The sequence below is a fragment of the Cyprinodon tularosa genome, unplaced genomic scaffold, assembly GCF_016077235.1.
Source record: "Cyprinodon tularosa strain WSP-4 unplaced genomic scaffold, ASM1607723v1 ctg97, whole genome shotgun sequence".
In the NCBI taxonomy this organism is placed as follows: Eukaryota; Metazoa; Chordata; class Actinopteri; order Cyprinodontiformes; family Cyprinodontidae; genus Cyprinodon; species Cyprinodon tularosa.
This window is the reverse complement of record NW_024039751.1, coordinates 105,586-118,558: the sequence shown is the minus strand read 5'-3', so window position 1 is coordinate 118,558 and position 12,973 is coordinate 105,586. Positions and strand designations below refer to the sequence as shown.

General features: G+C 41.8%; 2 protein-coding genes across 2 annotated transcripts; one reads left to right on the top strand and one right to left on the bottom strand.

Annotated features, from left to right (window-relative positions):
* On the top strand, positions 1-4,511 carry LOC119776953 (fat storage-inducing transmembrane protein 1). Its single transcript, XM_038275615.1, has 2 exons — positions 1-406; positions 2,356-4,511. Exons 1-2 carry the CDS (start codon positions 120-122, stop codon positions 3,026-3,028), a joined length of 960 nt encoding a protein of 319 aa, XP_038131543.1. The 5' UTR covers positions 1-119; the 3' UTR covers positions 3,029-4,511.
* On the bottom strand, positions 3,060-12,421 carry psme1 (proteasome activator subunit 1). The gene is made up of 11 exons (XM_038275616.1): positions 12,173-12,421; positions 11,859-11,891; positions 11,710-11,772; positions 10,208-10,309; positions 9,609-9,672; positions 8,966-9,063; positions 8,773-8,841; positions 8,607-8,674; positions 4,406-4,460; positions 3,709-3,795; positions 3,060-3,309 (listed from the first exon to the last, which is right to left on the bottom strand). Exons 1-11 carry the CDS (start codon positions 12,209-12,211, stop codon positions 3,229-3,231), a joined length of 759 nt encoding a protein of 252 aa, XP_038131544.1. The 5' UTR covers positions 12,212-12,421; the 3' UTR covers positions 3,060-3,228.
* Positions 12,422-12,973: the final 552 nt, after the last annotated feature.

Here is a 12,973-nt window from a genome sequence, read left to right as displayed (position 1 = left end):
TTATATAGCATGTGGTCTGCTGCGTGCCTGGCAGCCACAAAGAGGGACTGGCCTTTCATAGACAACAGCCCTCCAGCTTGTTAAACAACAAATAAATCAGATCAACGGCTTCAATTTCTATGGATCCAATGAGTGAAAACTCCTCCAAAAGCCTCACAGCGGAGATCAACTTGGAGAAGCTGCAAAAGATAGCGGCAGAGCTGATTCTCCCCGGCAGATTCCTCCTCAGGCCTCTGAATGCTGTTCTGGAGTTCATCAGCAGCCTCCTGGCCTGGATCTTAGGATGCAGCCTGGTCCGAAGGCACCTCCACCTCCTGCTGTCAGGACTGGTCCTCTTTGGACCTCTGCTGAGTTTCTGGGTTTCCAAATACAGCATCTTCGCTAACGGCAACCACTACCTGTACAGGTGAGAGGGATTTATGTAGACTGAACATGAAAGGCAGAGCATGCATGAGGTTTGAGGAAATGGACAGCAATTTGAAAAATCAAACAAGTCTTTACACAGGTGTTTATAAAACATTAAACTAAAATGATGATTTATTAATGGAAATGAATAATTTGCATATTGTGCGCTTATCTTTATTTAAATTGTTGGTTTCATAGGAAGGACCTGGCTTTTAAGCTTAGTAATGGAGTTGGGCATGTTTTTAGAATAAGGAAAGGAAAAGTAGACACTTTTTTAGACACTTCTCAGGAAAACTCTGCTCTGATTGTCCTGAAAAGAGGAAATGATAACAGGAAGCACAGAAAATAACAGGCTGCTCAAGTGAAATGATCTAGGATAACACGAAATGAGAACCAAAAAAACAGAATTATATGAAAAAGAAAAACGAGCATTCTGTGGGTCATAAAACTGCTAATATTCTCCAAGACTCAAATTACCAAGGTAGGAGAGGTTACAATATACCAAGCAACACATCAAATAACCTGAAGAGAACATGTGCAGCACTTGGTGGACTGACAGAAACAATGTAGATTTCTTTGGGTCATGAATGCTCGTTCACCTCGGATCATCCAGCAACAGAATAAAATAGACACAAACATAAGAAAAAGGGGTTTCCTCTAGACTCAGGGTGGAAACTCTGAGTTATCGGGTTCATAATTGCTGCCAGTGAGTTAGTTTCATCAGCTCTGATGAGCCCCGATTTGACAAGTCACCATGACAACAGGAAACAGGAAGTGTCAATTTTACCCCACTGAAACTAGAGATTTTAAAGCAGAAAAAAAAAAAAAGTATAATGTCTTTAAAACAGGGCTACAGCTGCAGAGGAGTGGAAGATGGCGTAGGAGAAGATTGCTGCTCAAGTTAAGTCTGTATGAATTGGAGCTGCTATGGCATGCAGTTTTGACATTTATTAAAAGACCACTTAAAAATGATTTTTTTTCTGGTCAAAATAACATTTCTAGTCAAACCATAGGTGGGTACCAACTAGTTATATTTATTCAGTTACATTTACTTGAGTAAAAAAAAAAAATATATATATATATATATATATATTTTATGCCTTTACTTAAGTAAAGATATGATAAATTATCGCTACATTACTTCCAAAAAACAAAAATAAGTAATTTCTTGAAATAAACATGTTTGTCCTTCAACTGAGCATGCAAATAAGATGTTATGCCAAAGAAATTTATATTTGTAAGCTAATTAGATAATATTCATATGAAATAAGATAATGGTGTGTGTTCTTATTTTAAAATCATCTTATTTTGTCAGTAAATTGTCTTGCCAACCTGTTTAAATCAAACAAAGACAAAATGAAATTTTAAAATTATTGTTGCCCATGCCCAACCTTTAACTGTGACTTTCAGCTTCACCTACAGTAGTTTGTCCATCCTAACAGCTGCAGATTTCATTCGGGCTAAAAGATGATTTTAGTTCAGGAGCTGCTTCCTTGACCCCTTTCACAGTTAAAAGTTAGGGTTAGGTGAAATGAAAGTGAAAGAAGTGAAATGTTCCTCATTGGGGACAGAAATTAATAGTTTATTCCTAAACCTCCTGGACATGAAGGGGTGACATATATTGTAAATGTTTGAGGTCTCTGTATAATCCTGACTTTGTGTGGATTATATAAATCCCATAAAATAATCAAACCTGAGAACTCAATTATCACTTATAAAATTCATTTTAACTTCCTACCAACAATAATTACATTAAGAAAACTCAGTCAAACTTCCCACTGCTCATATAAAATTGCTTAATGATCTCGGTTTGGTTCTGAATCAGTTTTTTTAGATCGAACCAGAACAGATTTTTCCTCTCATGCGTTTTGAAATCAATCCATTGATCCTTTTCAGGGTTTTGATCGATACCTTCTCCCCTAACGGTTCTGGTTCACCTCCCTCTTACAGGAAGTTCCTCAGGTCTACCTGGGGTTGGACCTTCGTCCTCACAGGCTCCTTCGTCGTCCTCCTCTCCTTCTCGGCCTGCCGCTCCATCTCCATCACCCTTCGCCACCTCTCTCGGATGGCGCTCTCGGGTGTGCTGTGGTGGGGCTGTCGGCGCCTTGTGACCCTGCTGGAGGACGCGGCCGGGGCCTGCTATGAACCTCTGGCCCCTGTGCAGGACGGCCAGAGCTCCTCCATCCCCGCTCAGCCTCTGTTGCTCCTACATGAGGATCAAACCAAGGCCTCCTGCCTCAAAGCCAACATGACGTGGAGAGGCTACGAGGTTTCCCAGGAAACGCTCATCCTCTGCCTGTGCTGCCTGCTGATTGTGGAGGAGCTCTCCGTCTTTGGTCGTCACCTGGAACACGAGAAGCGTCTTCACAGGCCGCCTAGCGCTCCCCTGAGAGTCCTCTTCCTTCTGTGTGTGGTTCTGCTCTTTATCTGGATGGTCTTGCTTCTGTGCATGCTTGCATACTTCCCTGCATGGCCTTCTCAGCAGCTGGGAGGAGCTCTAGGCTACCTAGGGTGGAGGGGCCTTTATCAGGGATGGTACCGCCTGGCACCCAGTCACTGGTCCCCCGGTTTACCAGGAGACGGCCTTTTTAGCGGCGCGGACTCTGATAAACACTCAAACTAGTTTAAGGGTTTTAAAATTAAACACAGCAGACTACGGAGATTCTTGTTGCTTTATTTTTGTAATCTGAAACAAAAATGCATGCATCACTTGGAGAGAACAAGCTAATTTCTGTCAGGACATGTATTTTGGAACTTAATCAGTGTTATACAACAGTAGCAGTCGCTTGTTTTAAGATAAAAAAAAGAAGCCAGTCGCCCGACTCAGTAGATGAGAGCCTTCCCGTCTCCTCTGGGCTTTTTAATCTTGTCATAGTTCTTGTTAATGATGTCAAACAGCACAGCCTGCAGAGAGAGAGAGAAAGAGTCGACATTACAGGATGAAATCACCCAGACATGAGACACAGGGAGCTGTGGTCAGGTTCATCAGTCCCTTTTATCACAGCCTCCTTTATCACCAGCATCAAACGCAGGAAGACAATGACCGAGGGGACGAGAAGCAAGGGTTAATGGACAGAACATGGAGGACTCATTAATCCAGCACGAGCGCAGCAATTAGTTTAATTGCCTCGCTATTAACAACAAATGGAAACCACTTCACCGACGTCTCTCTGCTTGGACGCCATTTACATGCTGGACATCCCGTCCAAAACACAGCAGCTGGTGCTTCCTGTCTAATGCATTTGATTTACAGCGTCCACTCAGCCTTTTTTAATCACACAGATAAGGTGGGGGGGGTCTTACGTATGTGTAGCGGATGTCCAAGACCACCAGACGAAGCTCGCTGTACTGATACTGGTCCAGTTCATGTACCAGCTGTCTGTAGTCTCCCTGCAGCACAAAGAGGCGGTCAGGTTAGAATAAAAAAAAGAAGAAAACAGTTGTGCATGCAGATGGAAGGGGTGCTGAAACAAAACCAGCCTGATTTACAGCCATGTTCAGACATCTGAGGTAACATAAAAAAAATGAATCTGAAAAGTTTTTTGTTTTATGGTATATTGTTAAAAGGTCAGCGTCTTTTAATCATCAACACCTTTTCCTGTTTGTCTGTCCCGTCAACGCATTCTTCCACCTGCAGCTCCCTGTTCCCTGCTCTTATTGTCCCGCATGTCAGTTAAGCTGTAACTTTGCTTTAATATTATCCTCAACGTTCCTCCTGACCCGCCTGCTTTGTTCTCTGCTCTTCATGTTGCTGCTCAGAGGACTTCACAGAAAAATTTAATTCATGAGTAAGGGAGTAGATCAATGGGAAATCCGCACCACGCTTTACAGATTTGTTAAAAAAAATAAATACAAAAGTTAAAACTACATATTTTCCAGTCATTTCTATCACATTTGGTCCTAAGGAAGCAATAGGGTTTCTGGTCGGAACATGACAGGATAGAAAACAAATAATGTGCTACTCTTAAAACCTTAATGATGCAGATAAACAGATACTGACCACATGGGGCTGTTTGGAGGCCTTGGCCACGGCATCGCCTCTCTCACTGTAATACCTGCCACAGCAAAGAACAGAGGATAATAAACTTTTACTCTTAAAAAAACAACAAAACATCTCTGATCTACATTTTCTGTCCTTTAGTGTAGTTTGTCCACCAAAGTGTAACATCTTCTTAACACAGAAAACTTTTATTTTCTATTATTTTCTACAACAACAGCTTCACGCTCCACTGGAGCTTAATTTTTAGTAGGTAAATTAGATAGTTTGCTAATGGAATTAGTATTTCTACTCATAATTAGATAATATGCTCTTAAAATATGACAATGAAATTGTGTTTATTTTAAGTGTAAATAATCTTGTTCCATTGACAAAATGTGTATTTTACCTCCTCAATCCAAGAACAAATGCACTTATTTTAAGAAATAAAAGACTTATCTAGATTTGATTTTTTTTTTTAAGTGTAGATTCTCTGCTTTCAGAATTAGCTTCAGAGGTTTGTTTCAAAAGCCACAAGCGCTGCTGGTTACCAGAACCAGAATGCGCTTCATTAGCTTGCTTCGTATAAACATATCAGGAAACTGACTTTGGACTGTGCAGCATCAAGATTGTACGGAGCCCCTCTGATAACATGGTCAAAAAAATTTTTTAATTGTGGCCACGAAGTAGTATTTCGTGCGCACGAAGTAGTATTTCGAGGCCACGCAATAAGTATAACGTGCGCACGAAATACTTATCAATAATATCAATAAATCCGCCCCTGTTTTCAGGCTTATGTTAACTGTAATGACTTATCTTGGTCAGGCTGCTATGTAAACGGGCCTTTAGTCCTTCGTTTAGCTATGCTGCGGTTGTTTACACTACGCCTTTTCCACCTAAAATGGCGTCTTAGCAACAAATGTCACGTGACTGGCGGAGACCGACTGGGTAAGCAAATCGAGCGTGCCTTAGACCTTAGAGAAGGCACGCTCGATTTGCTTACCCAGTTGTCCAGGAATTATATTAATATTATTAATAAGTATTTCGTGCGCACGTTAAACTTATTGCGTAGCCACGAAATACTACTTCGTGCCCACAAAATACTACTTCGTGGCCACAATAAAACAATTTTTTTGACCATGTCATCAGAGGGGCTCCGTAAGATTGTTCTTATGTATTCAATATAAAAAAAAAAAGAATTCTAGCGTTTAAAAAAAAAAGTTTATTATTTAAAAACAGCTAAAAAGCTTAGAATGCTGCAGCAATTCCTGCATTTTTCACCAGCCGTACACAGGAGGGACTAATACACTTATCTCTCTTTACAGAGGAACTGTTCCTACACTACAGGTATGAGGATTTAGCAGCAGACGACTTAAATAATCAAACTACTAGTATTGGCTTATGGAGGGTGAAGGTGCCACAATACATTAAATAATTAACTTATAACATAATTATTTAAAGGTGCCGTAGGAAATTTTGGAAAAACGGTTCCAACCATGCCTCTCCCTTTAGACCACCCCTCGATACCATGCCTTCAAAACACATGAACGCGCAAGCTGTCTGTTGAGGTGTTCGGATCAGATCAAGAACCAAACAAGCCAAGACCGAGTGCTCGTGACACGAGCTAACAACACCATAATGCTACGTTCACACCACAAGCAGCAGAGGCAGCAAAAGCAGCTAGTTTACATGCAAAGTCAATGGTTGAAGCGCAACACGGTGCAGCAAAAGGTCCCGCAGCTCATATAGAGCAGCAGGAGCAGCGCGTCTAGAGCATCAGGAGCAGCGCATCTAGAGCAGCGCATCTAGAGCAGCAGGAGCAGCGCATCTAGAGCAGCAGGAGCAGCGCATCTAGAGCAGCAGGAGCAGCGCGTCTAGAGCATCAGGAGCAGCTCATATAGAGCAGCAGGAGCAGCGCGTCTAGAGTATCAGGAGCAGCGCATCTAGAGCAGCACGAGCAGCGTGTCTAGAGCAGCAGGAGCAGCTCATATAGAGCAGCAGGAGCAGCGCGTCTAGAGTATCAGGAGCAGCGCATCTAGAGCAGCACGAGCAGCGCGTCTAGAGCAGCACGAGCAGCGCGTCTAGAGCAGCACGAGCAGCGCGTCTAGAGCAGCAGGAGCAGCGCATCTAGAGCAGCAGGAGCAGCGCATCTAGAGCAGCAGGAGCAGCGCATCTAGAGCAGCAGGAGCAGCGCGTCTAGAGCAGCAGGAGCAGCGCGTCTAGAGCATCAGGAGCAGCTAATATAGAGCAGCAGGAGCAGCGCGTCTAGAGTATCAGGAGCAGCGCATCTAGAGTATCAGGAGCAGCGCATCTAAAGCATCAGGAGCAGCGCGTCTCTGATCTGGGAGCTGGCAGGGAGACAGGCAGCACTGATGATGCAGAGTGCTCACTCCTGTGAAACAGTCGAAATCTGCCGGCAAAATGTTCACTTTTATCATCCTGGTGCCTGCAGTTTGGATTGCGTACATGAAAACCGCCTTCCAGCCGCCGCGGCAAACTGCGAAGAGGCGACCGGGCCATAGGCTGTTGTTGAATGGGATTCCTAGTGACAGCGCACCGCCGGTGTACGGGGGTCTGATTTGAAGGCAGGATTGTAATCTGGATGAACTGACTGCACTGACCATGTTTTCAGGTGGACTTTCTCACTTCAAAATAAATTCAAACTACTTTTTACTCACTGATCACAGTAAATATAGCTGCCATTGTTACAGGCAAAGAAAGGATAGGGTAGCTCTGCCCACCGCACAGCTAGAGTAACAGAGATGCTTCAGCCGCGCATCAGAACTAAACTTGTACAAGCATAAAAAATGAAGCAGGACGCAATTTTTCTTTTTTGCTGCTCTTGTGAACGTAGCATAACAGTGACTAGCTTCCAGCCATGTCCTGCACGAGCAGGACGCCACGAGGTCGATTCATTCATGTGTAAGGGTACGCGCACAGGGGGGAGGGAGAAGACGACCATGATTGACGTGTCAGCAACCAATCGTGAACCACGGACCGTGTTTTGTGATTGGTGGACGTTACTCATTGAATTCTTACTGTAGCGGGGACCATTTATTTTAGTTTCTCTTCCAGACCTTCTCTTTCACTGCTTGCTATGCAGCTGTGGGGAGATCTCTAAGCCACATGGTAAAAAAAATGTGTCAGAAAAGATCTCCTACTGCACATTTTATGTAAATTAATTTATAAAACTGAAAATAAGTATAGTTTATTTTCTGAATATATAATTACTCAAATTATATATTAATTAAATTTGAAGAAGTGAATCAATTATTATTTTATGTTCCTGTACTAAAGTGCTCCATGAGTTAATTTTAACTCTCACCCATTCATCATAGTGGGGGAGGCGGGACTAGGGCTGCTTCAGTTTGAATGGAAGTTGTAAGTTTGATGGGTGAAGTTGACAGTTAAAATAAGGTCTTGAGCTACTGTGCAGATAAATTAAAGAGATACTGAAATAAAATGCAAAAGTTAATACATTTATATTTAAAAATAGCTAATGTCATAATTTAAGAGATACATTTCTTAACAGATTTCATTATTTAACAATTCATAAATAAATAGCACATTTAATTATTTAATGATATATTTATTTAAATATACATTTACCCCTGTTTGTTTAATGCTATATTGATTCAATTTTGTTCCCCTTAATCCTCCATACTAGCTCGCTTTATCTAAATTCAGCATTAAAAACTATGATAGAAAAAAAGATCTAATATTCCATAAAATAAGACCTAAAAACTATCAATAAAACTGAATGCAGCAGATATTTATTTAGGTTTAAACAGTTCTACAATTAGAAGTTGGTATGTTTACCTTAGTTTTAGACTGTTATCTATTCAGCTATAATTTTTATTTTATACATTTGCTGAAGATTATATATCAAAATTAAAACAAAAGTAGCAGGTTATTGTTGTTTTCTGAATACTCTTTTATAAAGTTGGCTATAGAGCATCAAACTGAGGCACTTCTATTTTAATCATGTTTATATCTGTGGATTTACAAACCTAATGAGTGTTTCTAAATGAAAGCTGAGGAAACAGAAATGCATCTAATTAGACACAGACAGAGTTCTTGTTGTGGTTTCTGTGCTTCGTCTGAAACGATAGCAGCTCCACACACAGAACTGACAGGAAAGAAAAAGCCCAGAGACAGAAATGATCACATGGGATTCTTCTGATCACATGCCAAAACTAAAACCCGCCACACAGCTGGAGCTTACTTAGAAATCTGGGTCTGGAACGCCTCGATCTTGGTGCGCGTGTTGGTCAGCAGCTCAAACACTTTCTCCTGTTAGACCAGATCGAACGTTTAAAACTCAGCGTCCACAGAACAAACCTACTTTAAGGTAAGATGGTGATTTCACCTTTCCATCATTAGTTACCGACCTGTACAGCCACTCCAAAGTTGTTACCATCCTCGATTCTGGGAATCTGAAGTTGGACCCACATGGAAACCTGACAGGAAAAGACAAACAAGTCAAATCCCACCATAGGACATCAATTAACACTTAAATATCATATAAAACATAGAAGGCAGCCACAGAGTAAAGCTGTAGGAATAAAGGAAAAACAGACTGACTGTGTTCAGCTTCTCCTTCAGGGTCTGGATCTCAGGTTTGACCTCATTCAAAAGACTCTCCACTCTCTCGTTGCTGCAGATGGGACCACAAGGAGGCCCTGAGGGGCAGACGACCATTGAAGACTTAGAATTACGCATCTAACCTTTAGTGAAGCTACATTAGAGCCACCCATTCTCATCTCTTCATAACCTCAACCAGCAGTAAGCAGAGTCTTGGAAAAGTACCCATTTCCCCTTCACCACTTCCCTTCCAGTGGTCACGGTGATAAAATACACTCCTGATGTGTGTGATAATCACTATTATCCGCTGCTTGTGTAAGAGCAGAACAAGAAGGTAATAACTAGATAATAAGTCACACTTCACTCTGAACACGTCAGAATCTGTTTGAGGCAGCATCATGCTGAGGGAATGCTCTTCCTCAATGACAGACAAGGAAGCTGGATGGAGGTAAATGCGAGCAAATGCTCAGTCGGTGTCTGAGGTTGTGCAGTTTAATTTGAACACCATCTTGGTCTGTTTACACCCATGAAATAGAGTGAAGGCTGCAGCTGTGATATGAAAGAACATCTGAAATGGTTTGTTGGTTATGAACACTGAAACAGATAAAGCAGCGTCTCTTTTTCCTCTTGGGTTCCCGTTTACCTGATTCCTCCTCTTCCTTCTCCTTCTCGCCTTCCTTGTCCTTCTTCCCCTCCTTTGCTTCCTTCTGCAGCACAAGAAAATAAAGCCTCTTGTCAAATCTTTTTTTAATGGTGTGCTTACTCTTTTGTGGTTACTGAGCTAAATAAACTAGAGATACAGACAATATTCGTATTAAATTTCATTTTTATGAACATATTTTAAGTAATGAAGACATCAGGTATGCTATTAGAAACTATTTTGATATTCCTGATGGAATGCAATATTCATTACAATCAGTGATGCTAATAATAGGAGGGCTTTTTTCTTTTTTTTTTGACGATCTTGATTGCTTCTGCCAAGACTTTAAAATGCCAAATTAAATGATGAAGAGGCATTATGCATCATCTAAAATAAAAAGCCACACATCTTTTGAGAGGTTTTACACTGATTAGTTGCCATGGTAATCAAGGACTCCTTTTAAAGCTAAAGAAAATGTGTGGAAGATTTAAATCAGAAAGCTATATTCCAAAGATGTTTAAGGGTGAAATACATTTAACAAAAAAAGTATTGAATATAGGGGATTTCAGCCAGCCTGCTTTTTTGTTGTATCAAGGACTGACCTCCTCCTTCTTCTTGCGTTTGGCCTCCTCCTTTGCAGGATCTGGTATTGGGATGTCCAGAGGAGCCTTCAGGGATGCAAGGTCATCACAGCTAAAAGATGTCTGACAAAAACATTGATAAAGTGAAAAAAAAAAAACAAACAAACAACACAGAGCAGTGATTATTGCAGCATAAAGGTTTTTTTTAATATTGTTTTTAAAGTCGTAGGGAAGCGGCTGTTCACCAAATTTAGGTGTACAGGCTGATGTATATCTAAGGCTACGTTCACACTGCAGGCATTAAAGCTCAATTCCGATTTTTTTTGCATTGCCATCCAGATTTCCAAATATATGGGACTTGTATGTGATCTCCTGTGTGAGCTGCATTCATACAGCTTATGTGTCCCGCATGCGCAGTAGACGACGCAATGAGGTCACAAGGAGTTTACCGAAGTAAACATGGATGTAGTGGTGGAGCGCATCTAGCGATCTTTCCAAACCCTAAAACCTCAATCTTTTCAAGATGGTTACATAAATACTGCTCTCTGCATCATCGTCCGCCATGGTGTTTGCTTTTCTTGCCGCTTCTGTGTAGCAAGACGCAGAATAGTGACCTTTGTCAGTTATTAATGGCGTTTAGGTCAGATGAATGCGAGCTGATCGTGTAGACGCAGGTCGCATTTGAAAAGATCAGATTCGTATCGGATTCAGAACCACATAGCCAGATGGCCTGGGTCGCATTGGAAAAAATCGGATCTGTGTTGTTCAGACTGACATGAAAAGATCAGATCGAGGTTGCAAGTGGGCAAAAAAAAAAAAAAACGGATTTGGGTCACTTCAGGCTGCGGTGTGAACGTAGCCTAACCGGCCTGCATTAGATTATGGAAAAAAAAAAACAATAGTTTTTAAGACAGGATATTATTTCTTTTAAATAGAGCAAAGCTCTCGATTTACTGGTCGATCTACATTCGTACCCTCATCTATGGTCATGAGCTTTGGGTCATGACTGAAAGAATGAGATCCTGGATACAAGCGGCTGAAATGAGTTTTCCCCATTGTGTGTCTGGGCTCTCCCTTAAAAATAGTGTGAGGAGCTCAGAGAAGAGCCGCTGCTCCTCCACATCGAGAGGAGCCAGTTGAGGTGGCTCGGGCATCTGTTTAGGATGCCTCCTGGACGTCTCCCTGATGAGGTGTTCCGGGCACGTCCCGCCCGGAGGAGGCCCAGGGGGAGACCCAGGACACGCTGGAGGGACTATGTTTCTCAGCTGGCCTGGGAGCGCCTTAGGATTCCCCCGGAAGAGCTGGCCAAAGTGGCTGGGGAGAGGAACGTCTGGGCCTCCCTACTGAAGCTGCTACCCCCGCAAAATTTTCTAACTTTTGGGACAATATGGTTTGATAAAGAGTACATTTATATACATGTTTAACAAGAATGATTTGACCTTTAAATATAATTTCCCTACGACTTTAAGAAATTTGTGATCAGAAAAAAAAAATGGTTAAATTATCCTTTAACGCCATCATACTTTCAAGAGGATCTCCAACTGTTCAATCTTCTCTGGGAAGAATTTGGAAAGCAGCTGCTCTGCCTGTCAAAATAACAAAATCAACACAAAAAATTTAAAATCACTGAGAAAGTTCAAATATTTTTGGAAATTAAAAAACAAAACATTACCTCCTTGGTGAGCTTTTGGCAGAATTCATCCACCTGCAACAAAAAATATTTTTAAAAACATTTTAGAGCATTTTTAAAAAGGCAATCTGCAGTCAGCTCGGATCATATTCCCCAAAGCAGAACTACAGGCCGTGATGCTAACCTGAGCCCCGTCACCTCACCTGACCCCCGCAGCCCCAATGTCCGCCTCCATTAAACCTGCCCCCCCTTCTCCACCACCTGTTAGCATCGCCATCACACCGTCCAGGTGTTTTAAAGGGACAGCGTCTTAAAAAAGCCTCTGTTTAACGTGTCAAGCTAGCTGAGGAGCTCACCTGTTTCTTCGACTCGAGCTGAATACCCAGAGAAGTCATGTCCGCCCAGAAAAAAAGACAACTTATTTAAGCGGGCGTATAAAAGTATATCAGCTTTGACAAAAGCCTTTGAAAAATTGGAAAATATTCGTTTTTTTCTCCGTGTAACTCGACGCCGTGCAGAACAAGGAAAGTGCTCGGAGTTACTCAGCATAAAAAGCGAAAATGAAAGCAGAACGCCTTTTGTGACAGCGCCGTACTTTCCCAACTTCGCTGTGTGCTGTTGCGGTGCATTGTTGGAATTGTAGTTTTAAGCGACTCAATCTCTGCTCTCTTCATAACAAGTGGCCCTTACGGAAAAAGCTATTAGAAAATACTCACTGCCAGGGGCGGATTTAGGAAATTTGGGGCTCTAGGCAAAGACAGGCATGGGACCCTTTGCAATGGGAAGACAACACATAAAACAGACCCATAATTCAATTTGATTCAGTTTATTTATGTAGCGCCAATTCACAACACTTGTCATCTCAAGGCACTTTACAATTCACCAGATCATACAGTTAAAGGAATAGTACACCCAAAACATGATTAGCCTTCATTTTCTACTCACCTCCATGCTGAACAACACTCTGGAGTACTTTTTTGATATCTCAAATGCATCTGGAGATCTGGGAGGCTTCTTGCTGTCTGCTGACATTCAAATAATGGAGGTCCATGGCGCCCGAGACAGAAAGGTCCATAAAAGTCCACAAAAACGTGTCAATATTCCTCCATACTGCTCGTCCAATGTAATCCAAGTGTCCTGAGTGGGTAGCATCCAGA